Source organism: Sorex fumeus, unplaced genomic scaffold (assembly GCF_029834395.1).
Source record: "Sorex fumeus unplaced genomic scaffold, SorFum_2.1 ptg000018l, whole genome shotgun sequence".
Lineage (NCBI taxonomy): Eukaryota > Metazoa > Chordata > Mammalia > Eulipotyphla > Soricidae > Sorex > Sorex fumeus.
Genome location: NW_026606075.1, coordinates 22,387,984 through 22,405,286, shown reverse-complemented (window position 1 = coordinate 22,405,286; position 17,303 = coordinate 22,387,984). Strand labels below are relative to the sequence as shown.

General features: G+C 38.5%; 1 protein-coding gene across 2 annotated transcripts in view; it reads right to left on the bottom strand.

Moving 5' to 3' along the window:
* The window catches only part of HOMER1 (homer scaffold protein 1), a 136,892-nt gene that overhangs the window by 85,835 nt on the left and 33,754 nt on the right, over window positions 1–17,303 (bottom strand). For both annotated transcript variants that reach the window (XM_056112634.1, XM_056112635.1), the window contains exon 2: window positions 4,707–4,863. In XM_056112634.1, the coding sequence (XP_055968609.1) occupies window positions 4,707–4,863 (157 nt within the window). The remainder of the gene's footprint in view (window positions 1–4,706; window positions 4,864–17,303) is intronic.

The window sequence follows — 17,303 nt, the reverse complement described above, 5'->3', positions numbered from 1 at the left end:
ACTGTAGCACTGTAGCACTGTCCTCCCGTTGTTCATCAATTTGCTCGAGCGGGCACCAGTAACGTCTCCATTATGAGATTTGCTGTTACTTTTTTTGGCATATTGAATAAACCATGCCATGGAGAGCTTGCCAGACTCTGCCATGCGGGCAGGGTACTCTCAGTAGCTTGCTCTCCGAGAGAGACGAAGAAATCGACCCCAGGTCGACCACGTGCAAGGCAAACACCCTACCCCGCTGTGCTATTGCTCCAGCCCTTCATGAGAACATCCTTCCAAAAAACATAATACTGACAATGATAAAGAATAAATGCTATCAAATCCATATGCAATTACTTGTGGAATGAAAATCAATAATTTTTAGAACAAAGATAAATCTATTTACCATGTGAACAACAATAGAAATGCGACCATTTGTGAGCCATGCACATATTGATTAAGTTACAATGAAAGAGTGACACTTATCCTACTCAACAGTAAAAGCAGCCCCTATTTTATCTCACAGACGTGCTATTGTTATATGAGAGCCTTTCCTCAATCAAGTATTTTTACCTATGAAAAAATTTCTGTGCACATATACCTCCTTCACTTCCAAACCTGCTTTTTTGCAGCCCATATTCATAGCATGTGAGAGGCAGGAATAACTGTCCTAACTTGAGGGACTGTCATGAAATCAAAGATTAAGTACAGAATAACTTATTAACAAGTGGAAGTAAATCACTCACTTATTCGATATTTTAATACCTGTGACATTTATTAAGCACAATTCTAGAAACTTGAGATATAACGATGAAAGCAAAGCGATTGTGAACTAGATTCTAGAGGTAGGAGAGTGAACAATGAACAAGCAGGTAAATAACTGCCCAAAGTAATGACAGAGAGTCTAAGTGCTGGGACGACTGTGAGATCAGGCCGTGATAGAGACTGGAAGACCAAAAAACAAGGACTGGTAGATATTGCTTAAGTTCTAGTGTCTAGGAAGGAGACATCTGGGATGGGATGAGTGTTTGCAAGGAGAGGAGGAATTTTACATGCTGCTATTCTCAAACAATGTTATAATCTATCAATAAGTGTTTTGAGCATGTAAAATAACGAGCCCACATTCTGTTGGTCACTGATCTGTTTTAGCTATTTCACATCAACTTAAGCTTTGGAAGGGGAGGTTTTGTTTGGGGGTCACAACTAGCAGTGGCTAGGAGATACTGCTCAATGTTTAGGTGTCACTCCCAGTGGTACTCAAAGGACCACTGGTGCCAGGAATAAAACTCAGTATTTCTATATACAAAGCATGTGCTCCAGCTCTGGCCCAGGGTTTTAAATTTTAAGAGTGCCATTTTAATCCTCATTCTGAATCATTTTTACCTCTGCACTTGCTTCTTGATCACTATAGAAAAACTTTAAAACAATGAATGATCAATTCCACAATTAAAAACATTTATTAAAATTCTTTTAATAGAAAGCTATTACAAATCTATTTTTTTTTTCTTTTTGGGTCACACCTGGCGATGCTCAGGGGTTACTCCTGGTTCTGCACTCAGGAATTACTTCTGGTGGTGTTCAGGGGACCATATGGGATGCTGGGAATCGAACCTGGGTTGGCCACGTGCAAGGCAAACGCCCTACCCGCTGTGGTATCACTCCAGCGCCCTACAAATCAATTTTTAAAGAAAAACTTTAATTCTTTTAAAGAAATATCTCTCAACCTCTTGCAAAATATTGACCTAGCAAGGAAAGAGGTGAAATGCTACATCATCAATGGTCACATAATGCCCTGATCCTGGCCTTTGGCCAGTGTCTCTGCAGCATGATTAGAAAAACTTTGAGCAGACTTTGCATGCACGGTAAATGAACAAACTGACACTTTCAGATCAAAGCTATAACATAGCAGGAAGTGGGAAGAGGAGGGAAAAACACCTGGTTTAGTCACACCAAATAAACCTGCAAAGGTTTAAAAAAGTAACTGGAAAATAGAAAATGTGATAGAAAATATAACTCCACAACAAAGGAAAGATTTTGTTAAAAGAAATTTGTAACTGTGTATCTCACAGTGATTCAGTTAAAATGAAACAAAGTCTTTTTCATGAGTTATTCCATGAGTTATTTAACATAGTAATAATTATAAGCTGCAAAGTATATTTAAAAATGGAAAAACCAAAAGCAATATTTCTTACTGCTTCAGAAGGAAGAACATATAAAGATTATGTAATCACATGGGACAAGGGACAACTTCAATTGGAATTTACTTTTAAATACCATTAAACTCTCCTTAAAAACTGCATCCTGAGACTGGACAGATGGGCTTTAGGATTAGACAGTAGAGGGATAAGAGAGCCTGACCCTGGTTTAATCCCAAACAGCACACATCCTGGCAGTTCCCAGCACCACCACACCTTTTTGGTCCTAGTTCTGAACACCAGGATGTGCCCCAGGGCCCTAAACACTGCTTAGAAACCTCCCAACTTCCCACCTCCAAAATACTGAATTTATCTGTGGCTAAGGGCTAAGGGACAACAGATTATAGAGGACTGAAGGTTCCAGTCAGGGAAAATAAATAGACATTCTACACTCTGAGATTATAATAGTATCTGAACTTTCACTAAACAGTTACAAAATAAAATTATTCTACATTAAAGTACCATATGGGCTAGAGTGATTGTACAGCAGGTAGGGTGCTTGCCTTGCATGTGGCCCACCTGGGTTGATTCCCAGCATCACACAATTCCTCCCTAGGTCACCAGGGAGGAATTATGTGATGCTGGGAATCATGGTGATCCCTGAGCCAGACCCAGGATTAAGTCTAAGCCTTGAGCACTGCTGGTGCTGGGTATAGCCCAAATATAAAACAAACAAACCCAAAGAAATCAATAAATCCCAAGCTATTTAAAATCCTTCAGGCAAAAATGCAAAGAGGATCATTATTCAAATAAATATATGTTAGTCACATAAAACAGTCTTATTTATAAGATAAATGGCGCCTGGGGTTGCCATATATATGGCCCCCAATATCTTGTTATATAAGAAATGAGCAAAGGATAAACAAACTGAAAATTATACAATAAATTAGTAACAGTTCATTCCCCCAAACCAGTAAACAAGAACCTAATAATATCAATAAAAGTAATAATAGCACTTATTTTATAGCGACTAAATCAATTTAATTCTTCATACCAACCCCATCAGGTTATGATACAGGTATGTTTTTTATTAGTTCCTTCTTACAGATAATAAAGATGAGGCATAAAGACACTTTAGTATTTTATTTTATTTGCTTTTTGGGTCACACCTAGCGATGCTCAGAAGTTACTTGTGGCTCTGCACTCAGAAATCACTCCTGGTGGTGCTTAGGGGACCTTAGAGGGTGCCAGGGACCAAACCTGGGTTGGCCGCGTCAAGGCAAACACCCTACCCGCTGTACTATTGCTCTGGCCCCAAGACACTTAAGTATTTTACCCTAACCTATGATAGTAATAATAAACCAAAATGCAGCAAGATAGTCTAGCTCTTAACCCCTACACCAAACTGCTAAAACCTCTGGGTGCGAAAAGGCCTCATGGTTTTAGGAATCTGAAGGAAAATGGAGCCTCGCCTCCTCTTTCTACACAGTTCAAACCCAGAATCTGATTTTTGCTATTTCTTTATACATGTTATTCAAAAATTCACTTAAGAAAAAATAAAAATTTGCCCTCTTTTAAAGGATATTCTATTTGTAAGGTGCTGAGCTACGGGTTTCTGCAGCTATTAATTCACTTAATCCCTACAAACTAAGTGAGAACAATGAGGCTCAGAGAAGTATTGCGCCCAGAGCCCAGAATTTAGTACGAGTGAACTGAGGTTTGAACCCAGCCACTTTGTGCTCTTTGTTTCTCAATCAAAAAAATTAATTAATTAACTGACACTAAAGTCTTGTCCTTTGCTGCTTCAAAAACACAGGGTGTCAGGTTTAATAGTGACAGTGACAAAATGTCTTAAGAGACATTCACAAACTTAAAGAGATTTTTAAATTGCTTGCTAGTATACATTAAGTTCATCTGGGAAAAATTTTAGTTCTGTACTAAGAATATATGGTAGAAAGCATGTTCATTTCATTTACTACCATACTCCTAGCAACTAGCAGAGGGCCTTACATATAGCAGATATATGCAATAAATATATAACAAATAAACTAAACTTCAATTTTGTAGAATATTTTCTACAGTAGCTAGATATAAATAAGGAACTAAATCCAAATAAACTGATGGAAAATTAGTGTAAGAATTATTCTTTTTTTAAATTAGGCATAGTTATTTACACTACTGTTAATAAGACGGTTCCATGCATACGGTGTTCTACCATCACACCTTCCAGCAGTGTTCCTTCCCCACAACTTATCTCCCACCATGGTAAGCTCAGTTTTGTAAACCAGTTCTCAGGTTCTGTTGCACTTGGCCATGTGTTATAATTATCAAAAAAAAAAATCTCTTTTAAGAAAAGCTGAGGATGTAGGCTGTAGCTCAGTGGTTAAATACATACTTTGTATATGTAAACCCTGACCATGCAGAAAACAGAACAAACAAACATATATGTATATATATATATACACACACACACATATCCATTAAAAAAATTTTAAAAACTCAAAAATTATTTCATTTTAATGAAGATAAAAATTATCAACAAAACCAAAATGCTATATGGGGAAAAAGTAGCAAAATCTTTTGCCATATACTTACCTTTGAGCCATCTAAACTTATTATCCGATACACATTTCTTGTGCTGTCATAGAAATAAGACACAGTAACAGCATGCTTGCTGGTGGGTACCCAGTTCTTCTTTGTGTTTGGGTCAATCTGGAAGACATGAGCTCTAGTGCTGAAGATGGGTTGTTCCCTGTAAAATATAAAATAAAATGATGGAGTGAAAGCAGCTAACTTTACTGGACAACAGAACATGAATACTATAACGAGATGCCACGTATCTCAAAGTCAAAAGGTCTCCTTAAATAAGAGTATCTTACTTTCAAATGAGAATATGCAAAGTATTTGGTCACAAGTTTCTTTGAAACTAGTAGTTGATATTCATCTAAAAAGTCTGTTTTTGTCAATTTACCTACTCAACTCATATTTATTTGTAACCAACAGTACTTATGTCCATTTTTGGTCCCTCACAGTACAAAAAATTTTTTTTACCTGTTATGCCTGTTTCTCCCTGAAGCTAATGAAATCAATGCTTTGCCGTCTTGTTTCAGCTCTCATACTTCAAAGAAGTATTCTTTTTCCTATCTATTTAGTCTATTTTTTGCATAGTTTTGGGGTACTTTTTGTTGGTGCTTTTACTGTTTAAACTGGAACTCAAGGATTGGGGAGAGAGATTCAAAGGGTGGGAGTACATATTTTACTTGCAGGAGCACAAGGGTCAATCCAAATATGTGACTTAGTAGCTTGGTTCAGGGATGAGTTACAATATTTGCCATAATTCAATAGCAATCAATCAACAATGTATATTAAACAAAGAATCTTCAAACAGAAACACATGAAACAGGTTTTGTACTGACTGGTTAATAAATGCTCATAGAAATCTAACCCTATATCTCCCTTAGGGACAATGGTTCAATATTCATTAATACAACGTTTGTGGTGCCTATACAACACATAAGCACAACAAAAACGTGAGAATCGAGTGCACACTGTTAAAAGGCAAGCATTACATGTTTTATACTCATTAGGTTACAAGTTTTATTTTGATTTGGTATTTAGACCACACCTAGCAGTGCTAAAAGGGCTTACCCCTGGTTCTGTGCTTAAGGACCATTTCTGGCAGTGTTGAAGGGACCATATGGAGTCCTAGGGTACAAGCCATGCACCCTACCTGTTGTAGTAACTTCGGCCCAGGCTACATGTTTTTATTCAAAGTCCATTTTGGAGTCTGGGGATAATTCAGAAGCAAAAATGCCTGCCTTGCAAAATTAAGTTTGTCCCCGGTATCACCCACATGGCCCCAGTAACTACCACCTGGGAGCCTTACCACTGCAAGAGAATATCTAACCCCTGACACATCACAGCCAGGGGTGTGTAAGCACAACAGCTAGAGTGTGCAATCTCCAGCAAGCAACACAACTAAAACCATGAACAATGCAACCACAGCAGTACTGCAACTGGGAAGTAAGTAATCCCACCTCCCCCATCCATCGCCCCCATCCCCATGCCCTGGTGACGGACACTACCAACTGAGTGTGCAATCCCTAGCCATCACAACACAGGGAAGTTGTAAAATTCATAAACTTTTAGTTGTTTTGTTTTTGTTTTTGGAACCATGCCCAGTTGTCCTCAAGACTTACTCCTGGCTCTGTGTTCAAGGGATAGAGGTGCCGGGGACTGAACCAGGGTCAGGTGCATGAAAGCCAAGTGCCCTTCAAACTATACTATCACTCCAACCTCAGCTTTTACCTATTTTAAACTATATTATTCTAGCAATAATAAAATGATTTACTGAGAACATTTACATTCAATATCATCTCTACTATACTGAAAACAAAATAGCTAACCATCACAGTATCTTTTATTCAGCTAAATTAGAGTCTTAAAAGACAGCAGAAATTTTTCAGAGGTATAATTTCATGTCCCAAAGCTATTAAAGAATATATAGATAAAATAAAATCATTACTGATGTTTTGTAGCCTTGAAAGAACAAAATGTATACAATAAAAGCATTATAATATAGTTTCCAAATTCTGGGTAAAAAATATTTGGAAATCATCATTTTCCAGGCTTCTATTTAGTTCAAATAAAGCTTATTTCTTTCAAGTTTTCTTTCCTAAAAGTTCAAGATCCTAAAGATAATCGTAGCTCGTATAATTTGATGTTCAAACTTAATTTTTAAATTGTAAAGAATTAAAAATTAAGGGCTGTAGAGGAAAAGGCAATGCAGTCAACCCTGGTTTGAACCTACCACTGCATATGGTTCCCCAACTGAAACACCCCATTCTTGAGCATAGAGCCAGAAACATCCCCTAAGCACAACTTAGTATGGCCCCAAAATACACACACACACACACACACACACACACACACTCACAACGTTTAATTTTGAAAAAGAGTATTAAAAAAAAGAAACTAGAAAATGAGCAAAGCATATCTGGGTCCCCATATGCACCTAGTTGGAAGTAGTCCCCAAGCACAGCCAGGTATTGACCCAAAACAAAAAAAAAAACAAGCTAAAATAGTTAAGAAAATTATATTGATTCTATAATTCTTACATGACCAATCAATAGATCCCCATTCAAGGGAAATTCCATGAAACTCAGTAAATAAATCCACATCATAGTAATTCATACAATTTACTTAAGTGCACAATTAACCCAACAAATCCCAAACACAATTTAATTCCCTTCTGAATTTGCTATCTTACAAGCCAATTTTGTAAAATATTTGTACAAATCCTCACTCTTCTAAGATAGAGGAGATAAAGAGATTATCAGTTCATCAAGAGCATCACTGCTGAAAGCTATTGAGAAATTCATTTCAGGAAGAGCAATCTAGAATCATGGATTTGGCAGCCCTGAAGGTGGTACATCAAAAGGAAACACCATTGGGGGCTAGTCAGACTTCTACTAAAGAATCCAAGAGGCAAGAGAGAGAACTCAGTGGGATAGAACACAACACATGATTTGCATGGAAGAGGCCCAGGTTCAATCCTTTGGCACTGCCTGGTTTAATCCCTTGTACTGCATGGTCCTCAGACCACCACCAGAGGCCCAGCTGGTGCAGCCCCTGAGCACTGCTGGGTATGGTCCTAAAAACATAACCCAAAAAAATATCGGTTTTAGACGTAACATTTTGGGGACAACAATCCAAATACAATAAAAAAAAAAAAGTAAAAAGACATAGGAGGTTAGGAAGTAGAAGATGTTGTAAGGAGGATAAAGGTCAATCTAAAAAGTCAAATCAATAACATTAATAGACTGCATGCAGAGCACCAACTCTAAGGGATGATCTGTTCCCTCGGGGACATTTCACAAAGGCTGGAAATATAATATTCATAACTGAGGGAGTTAGTAATTGGCATCTACTGGCTAGAAGCCAGGGATGTTGCTACACATTTGTAATGCGACAGGCCAACCTTCCAAAACAAAGAGTTATCCAGCCATAAATGTCAATGGTGTCATGGTTGAGAAATCCTAATGAAGGAGATAAAGTAGGGCTTTGAATCTCCTGGGTTTTTGGTTTGAGTGAATACAAAAAAAAAAAAAGTAAAAGAAAAAGAAAACGATAGTGCCAATGGTCAGGATGAGAAACCAAAAGGGACATCTGAGATAGGAGGAATGAATGGAGTGAGAGAGTATGAGCTTGATTTAGGTCAATTTTAGGCTTTGAATGCAAAGCAGCTGTGAAAAGAATTTAACATTAGTTTTATAGTCCAGTAAAGAAAATCAGACCAAAGTGAAATTTTAGAAAATCAAGAGATTTCATCTCTCATCTGTTAAAGATGCTTTTAAAAAAAAAGTAAAATAAATTATTTAAAAAATAAATTATTAAAAAAATAAAATAAAAAAATTTTTAAAAGTAGATAAATTTCATTTTAGAGAAAAGTTGCAGAAACAGCAGCAAAGAGCTGTATCTGAAATCTTAAAGCTCTTCTGTAAAAGATCTGTAAAGCAGTTCAAATTGATTGTGCCATGTAATAAACTGTTAAAAAGTTAATACTTTTTCAAATAAACTAGATGGTACTCATGAAAGTCAGACACACTACTTCTACAACAATTCATACAAATATCATACTCATAAAATGCTTATATTTCCCAAAATACATTCCATGGAACACAAGATATGAATGTTCTATGTTTAAACACTCCAAAAAGTTATGACCAACTCTGAAATATTTCTAATGCATAACTCATACGAAAGGTTCTGAGAAGTCCAAAGATACTCATTTAACTGTGAGCAACCCAGCAATTGAAAATATGACCCCAGTTTTTCTCATGTGCCACATTAACATTTTCATGGATTTATATTTATAAACACAATATGAGAAGCAAGATAAATTTTGAGGTAAATGTCGCACTGAAAACTGGTCCATGTAGTCTCCCATATTTATTAACATTAGCCACTAGAAAATGTACAGAGGACCAGAACAATGGCACAGCAAGTAGGGAGCTTGCCTTGAACAGTCACACCCGGTTCAATGCCCAGCACCACATATGGTCCCCGAGTCTGCCAGGAATGATCCCTAGGTGCAGAACCAGGAGTAAGTCTGGAGCAACGCCAATGTGTGGCCCAGAAAGCAGAAATGAAAGAAAAGAAAATGTACACAGAAGACATAATATAAAATGGAGGCCTTATTCAGTAATGCTACAGTTTTATATCGAATATATTTGCTACCAGTACTCAAAGCAATTCTAAAAAATTAAGTATCAATCTAAAAATCAATTTTTTTTAAAAAAAGATTTTGGCATAAAATAGCTAAAAGTAGCTCCAGGAAATAAAACTAAATCCACACACACTTTCCTAGTGAACCATCTACTGTGCAGTCTCTTACACCAATAGTCAGGACTGTAAGTAGACCAAATGCCCTTACTGCTGTAAGAAAAGCTTTATTGGAATATCTTCCAACTGGTTCACAAAATAATTTCAGTTGCAGTTAGTTAATAGATGAATAGTATCAAAGTTATAGTGATGGACTCTGAATACGATATGGATGTGACAAATTGAAAAATATGTAAATATAACACTGAGAGAAATGTAGTAAAAAATCAGGATTGTTTTTAAAATAAATCTTATTCAAGTACATTAGAGTGGATATAATGAACAATTACATTTAACTCTCAGCTGTCTAATAAGAAATGAGAATCACAAAACTAAAGCAGGGTATGGAGCGACAGTATAGCAGGTAGGGCATTTGCCTTGCATGTGATCAACCTGGGTTCAATCCCCAGCATTCCAAACGGTCTCCCAAGTACTTCTAGGAGTAATGCCTCAGTGCAGAGCCAGGAATAACTCCTAGAACTAACTCAGCATGGCCCAAAAGCCCAACCCTCCACCCCCACACACCCCACTGCAAAAAAACTAAAGCAAAATAAAAAGTACCTGCCAAGAGGCAAGGGAAACTGGGGACATTGCTTGTGGGAAATGTACACTGGTGGACAGACAGGTGTTGGAACATTATGACTGAAACCCAATCATGAACAATGGGTATTTTACTGATAGATACTTTTTAGACCTTTTAAATATCTTTTAAATATAATCAAATACTATAGCAAAAGAGATAGAAGAAATCACAGTTTCAAACAATTGTGACTTTCTAGTGTTTTTTTTTTTTTTGGTGGTCTGACAGAAGTATAAAAAATAAGGTGGATACTTTCCACTAAGGTCTAAAACTTACATTTTGGTCTAACGACCCACCAACTTTTCCTCCTCTCTCCCTCTACCTCACCTCAGATACTGTTTGATGTTCTACCCTCCATATAACTGAGAGCTTTGCTCAGATAAATAACAATTTCATTCTTCTGGTCAGAAGTCAGTTTATCATTAGTGGTGTCATTACTCTATGACAATGATAGTTGGAAATGATCACTCTGGACGTAGGTAAAGGGACAAACATGATAATCTTTCAGTACCTATATGGCAAACATAATGGCCAGAGGAGGGCGGGGGGAGGGGAGAGAGAGGGAGTGTGAGAAGGAGAGAGGGAGAGGGAGGGGGGGGGGAGAGAGAGAGAGAGAGAGAGAGAGAGTGAGAGAGAAAGTGCCTTACATAGGGGCAGGCAGGGATGGGCGAGGGAGCAGGAGGGAAATTGGGGACTCTACTGGGGGGGGGGGAAATGTACACTGGAAAAGAGATAGGTGTGGGAACATTGTATGACTGCAACCCAATTACAAACAACTTTGTTACTGTGTATCTCACAGTGATTTGATAAAAATTTAATAATAATTATTTTAGCACTGTCCTCCTGTTGTTCATCGATTTGCTCGAGCAGGCCCAGTAATGTCTCCATTTTGAAACTTGTTGTTACTGTGTTTGGCATATTGAATACGTCATGGGTAGCTTGCCAGGCTTTGCTGTATAGGCGAGATACTCTCAGTAGCTTGCCGGGCTCTCCGAGAGGGACAGAGGAATCAAACCTGGCTCAGCCAGGCTGGCTACATGCAAGGCAAAAGCCCTACCACTGTGCTATCGCTCCAACCCAATAATAATAATAAAGTAAAGTAAAGTAAAGTAAAGTAAAGTAAAGGCCCTCCCGTTGATCATCGATTTGCTCGAGCGGGTCCAGTAACGTCTCCATTGGAGACTTTGTTGTTACTGTGTCTGGCATATCGAATACTCTCGGTAGCTTGCCGGGCTCTCCGAGAGGGGCAGAGGAATCGAACTCAGGTCGGCCATGTTGGCTGCGTGCAAGGCAGACGCCCTACCCGCTGTGCTATCGCTCCAGCCCAATAATAGTAATAATAACAATAATAATAATAATAATAATAATAAATGAAGTCAGAATGGATTTCTGAGACCATTCTACTCAATGAGCAAGGAAGGACTGCTGAAAGATTCTGGGTGCATTCACAGATATACACACAAAAAGCGATGTTTTCAGTGATCTTTGAACCTGAAAAAAACATCTTTCTGTGGAGAGTAGCTAGTCTGAGAACAAAACAGATACTGGCATGCTGAAAATAACAGATGAATGATAAAGATAATTGAAAGTTCCTTAATTATGTCACTAAATCAAATCAATATAGATTTCTAATATGATTTTTTAAAAAGTTTTCCAATTCTTTCCAGCAATTTTAACTTAAAGGATTACACAAATGATAACTGAAAAGTCTACATGTAATAAACTCTGTAATAAAGCATCCTCCCATAAAATGTGATTCATGGTATTTCAGAAGTCCTGGTTCCCTACACAGGGCTATTCATTAATTTAACAATAAAACCCCAGAGCGTGCACACAATACACAAAACCTGAGTACATCAATTTGGCAGATACTATTTAAAACAGAAGAAACAGACTACCAGAGAGATGACTTAGCTCAGGGCTGGAGTGCCTGCTTTACATGCAGGAGAGACCTGGTCCATTCCCAGATCACCTGGGGCGAGCACTGAGCTGGGAGTAGTCCCTGAGCACTGCTAGATGTGTCCCCTCTATCCCCAATACACAAAGGAAGAAACAGAAAAATTTGTAAGATTAACTTCACTGAGATGTGTAGAAAGAAAAAAATGCATGATCAATAGACATTCTACTATAAGAATTTAGTAGCCAGAGATTTTAATCAAAAATAGTAGTATAAAAACACATTAAACATATCGGAGATATGGAACAACCACCAAGAGAAATAAAAATTGCTATTTTTTTTTTTTTTTGCTTTTTGGGTCACACCTGGCGATGCACAGGGGTTACTCCTGGCTCTGCACTCAGGAGTTACTCCTGGCGGTGCTCAGGGGACCATATGGGATGCTGGGAATCGAACCTGGGTCGGCCGCGTGCAAGGCAAACGCCCTACCCGCTGTGCTATCTCTCCAGCCCCAAAATTGCTATTTTAGAAAGTAGTTGTCTCTGAAGATAGGAAGGGATGAAGGAAGAAAGAGATAGGGAGTTAGTTCTTGTCTTCATAAAATTTGAAATTGTGTTTAATCTTTTAACCTCAATCAGGTCCTAACAGATTTTCTTAAACAATATTTTGTAACAATTGAAACTAAAGAAAAAATGGTTTTGGAGCTACTTTTGAGGAATGCCAAAAAACAGATAAATTTTAATAACAAAGACAACTATATCACGGGATTAATAGTACTTGGCATTAGAGAGTTCCTACTATCCATAAGGAGGAATAAACGGAGAGTAGGAAAGAAACTGAAATCCAAATATGCCTAACTGCGGCACTGAACCTGAGGCACAAAAGATGATTTTCACTTCCCAATGAAAATGCCCTCTTTGATTAGAAGTAAATACACAACAAGACAAAACTTCAGCACGGTTTTTAAAGTCTGAAGTGGAGAAAGTACTTGAACAATACGTCTTAAAACATGGGTAGGGATAAGATAAGGAGAGGATAAACAGTAATAATGGCCATTAACTTCTTAAGTCATGTCTGAAGAATTTGCTCTCAGTGACACTATGAGACAGTGAGCATGTCTTCAGACAAGCTGGAACTCAAGCCCTGGAATTTCCTGAAAAGAACCATCCTACAAAAGCTAATCATTGTAATTCTACTGAATCATCAGGGAAAAAGTTTAACTCCTCCCCTTTCAATCCTCCACACAAGTGTGGAAAAACCATCTTAATGAAATTGTTTGGACGCCACTCAAAAACCAGGACTGCACATTAGCAACTAAGTATTGTTATTGCTATGCTGTGTCCCATAACTGACAGTTTATATTTCAAATATTCTTCTTCAAAAGTTGGTTACTTCGGGGGTGTGAAGAGACAGTAGGCAGGTAAGTCACTTACCTTGCACATGGTCAACCAGGGTTCCATCCCCAGTATCCCATATGATCCCTCAACCCTACCAGGAATGATTGATTCCTGAGCTCAGAGCCAGGAGTAACCCCTGAGTATTGCCGAGTATGGCACAAAAACTGAAGGGGGAAAAAAAAACCTGTTTACTTTGAGGAAAGCAAAGATTATTCTAATGCTCCCCGACATGGTGCTGCACTGCAAGAACTCCATCTAGTGATGAACCAAAAACATAGCAAGCATATTTTAAAAAATAAACTGACACTCAGTTATCTGAGCTAAGTCCCACTTTTTATGTATATGTAGACCATTTATTTTAACTACTATGTCAAAGCCCAGACTAATCTGAACTGCATTAGCCAGGGGGAGCAACTATGCATGTAACTATGACTATATCATAGTCAAGAGGACTGGAAAACATACTTTGCATGTAGGAGCCCCAGATTCAAACCCTGGAACCACTGAGAGCTGCCCTTGACAGGGTACCAGAGCAGCCTGAGCAGCATTGCTAGGTGTGCTTTCCCCATAAATCAAATATATGACTAGTATTAACTGAGAGCGATAGCACAGCGGTAGGGCGTTTGCCTTGCACACAGCCAACATGGCCAACCCGGGTCCGATTCCTCCGCCCCTCTCGGAGAGCCCGGCAAGCTACCGAGAGTATCTCGCCCGCACGGCAGAGCCTGGCAAGCTCCCCATGACATATTCGATATGCCAGACACAGTAACAACAAAGTCTCCAATGGAGACGTTACTGGGCCCGCTGGAGCAAATCGATGAATAACGGGAGGACCATGACCGTGATTAACTGAAAACACAATCTTATTAATATCCAAGTCAGTTGCTAAGTTAAGCATTATGAAACAACTTGAATACAGGAATCTATTTTATAAAACTGATACACAGATTGAGTACTTTCACATTTGGGCATCAGTGAAATGTAGGCCCAGAGAGATAGTACAAGGGTTATGGCACTTATCTTTTACATGGTTGGTTCCAGTTCAATACCCGGCCCTGAATATGGTCCCCTGAGAATTGGCAGCAGTGAGCTCTCAGCATAGAGCCACAAGTTAGTAAGTCCAGAGCACTGCTGGGTGTACAAGGCACACACCCTAACCTCTGCACATCTCCTAGCCCCCAAACTGACTTACTGTAACCTGGCCAAGCTATCTTCTTTCACAGCTAATAATTCTATCACAACAGTTAGACTAAATCTATCTAACTCCTTCCTGAGTGGGCCTCAGAAGTAGTATAATTATGTCTTCCAATTAGCAACATCTGGTATTTTGGTACGGCTGCTCCAGGCTTCTCACAGTTTCTCTAAATACTGGGCTTTATTTATTTTTTTTTCCATATTAAGTGGCTGTACTATTTAAGGCCCCATGATTTACAATACTGTTAATAATAGGGTTTTATGTGCCTAATGTCCCAACCCCACACCCTCCATAGTGTCCGCTTCCCTCCACCAATGTCCCATGGCCCCTCCCCTCCTCCCAGCCCCCTCCCTGGTAAGCTCAGTTCTGTAGACCAGTTCTTGGGTTCTGTTGCCTTTGACGATTAAAGAGCTATAATAAATATACCTGAATGTGATGTTTTCCTTTTATGTCCAGTTTTCAAGTAATAATTATAAACAAAACTCTTTCGTCAGACGTCATGTTCTAATTCCAGAGTTTGCTATTATATGTGGCAGTTTTACTCCAAGGCGACATACCTGAGGGTCCCTCTTGACAATGCTCAGTAGATCACGTGGTACCAGAGTTCAAACCCATAGCTCCGATATGGAAAGGCTGTATGCTCAGTCGCTGAGCTACCCCATCTCTCTGACCTCCACAAAAACATTTCCCCACAAAAACATTTCCTAACAATTTTGCTGACCAAAAAAATTTGATATAGAAAGACAAGCTAGATTTGGGATCCTTTTCCTGTTTGGTTTTTCTAAAAGTGAATTTTAATAGAGTACAAAAGAAACTGAGTTCTGATGGACCTGGAAGAGATAACCACTATAGATACGGAAAAGTACCTAACAAGATACAATAACTCCAGAGTTAATAGTAGTATTTGCAAGGATTAAATCATAACCCATGAGGTCAGTGGGAATTTTAAAATTGAGAATATAAAACACTGAGCATATCACAGTTGGTAAGTAAGTAAAGTAAAGTAAAGGCCCTCCCGTTGATCATCGATTTGCTCGAGCGGGCCCAGTAACGTCTCCATTGGAGACTTTGTTGTTACTGTGTCTGGCATATCGAATACGTCACGGGGAGCTTGCCAGGCTCTGCCGTGCGGGCGAGATACTCTCGGTAGCTTGCCGGGCTCTCCGAGAGGGCCGGAGGAATCGAACTCGGGTCGGCCAGGTTGGCTGCGTGCAAGGCAAATGCCCTTGCACACAGCCAACCTGGCCGACCCAAGTTCGATCACAGTTGGTAAGGAGATATATATATATATATGTTACTCCTTGAAATTTTTGGCTATCTAGTTAGATATGCCTGTTACAATGTAAGATTTTTTTTTCTAACTGTAAGATCATGATCAAAATGTTCAAAAACCCAAAAATACAATATCCTTCTATCCTTCATGAAGTTCCTATGAGGCAAATATACAACACCCATTTCACAGTGTGAAAACATAGGTTCCAAGTGTCTTATCTAATAACACAGCTAACATTAGTTATGAATAAGCATAGTTTTAAATAAAAACCGAAATGGAATTCAATTTCACTAAAAATCAAAAAACTACAAATTAAAACCATAAATTACCACTCTTTACCTGTCAAAATAGAAAAGCTTTTTTCAAAGGACAGAATTCAATATTCATGAGAGTTTAAGGAAATCTGACACTTTCAGAAATAGCTTGTGGGTCTATAAATTAATAAAATCTTTTAGAAAACACTTTGACAATGCATATCAAAAGCCATTAAAATTTTGTGCATATCCTTTGACACAGTAATTCCATTCTAGAAACTTATCTTAAGAAAATAATCATGGACACACACAGGTACATAGGTATGAGGATCTAGAACCATGGTTTGCACGACTTAAAAGTTTGTAAACAGCAGGTGGGAGATGGCTCAAGAGGCAGAGTGGTCATGGCACAGGCAACTCTCTCAGTTTGACACCCAGCACTGCCAGGGGATAACCCTGGTGCTCCCTGGGCACCACCACCATTGGATCTGTACCATCAAGATAAATATTGCTAGAACTGGCCCCAGGTCCCACAAGCACTACTGGAGGTGATCTCTAGTTTTTAGTTGCAAATTAAAATGTCCAATAATGACAATGCAACATCAAATAATGTTATACCCATAAAATAAAATCCTATGTAGACGTTAAAAAAACAAAGCTGTAAAATAGTAACATAATGTCCAATACCATAAAATTAAATATTTACAAATCAGTGACAATATACGATAATTTGATGTTTGGAGGGCTTTGTGCAGAGGGTTGTTTTTGAAATACACCAAGTGGTCATTCAGGGGTGACTCCCAGCTTAGGACTTGGGCTCCAAGTGGTACTCAGAGAACTATATGGTACCAGGGACTGAATACAAGCATACTGCATGCAAAGCATGTTCTTCTTAAGCTATTTCTCTGGTTCTACAACTTAATGGGTTTTTTTCTATAATTGTGTTGTTATGCAAGGGAAAAATGATAAGAATATACTTAATTCAGCTATTGTCCTGCCTCTTCTTCCAATAAGAAAAACAGAGTAAACCAACGCAGCACCAAACTATTAGAGGAGAAAGCCACCATGTGGTGCCAGGAACTGAACTCAGGCTCCCTGCATGCCTCGAATATGCAGGAAAAAGCAAGGAAGATGAAATGCCAATGGCTACTAGAGTGGGCAGAATGATGGTGATATAGGAAGGAATGTGTGATTTCCACATTTTTTATGTCCA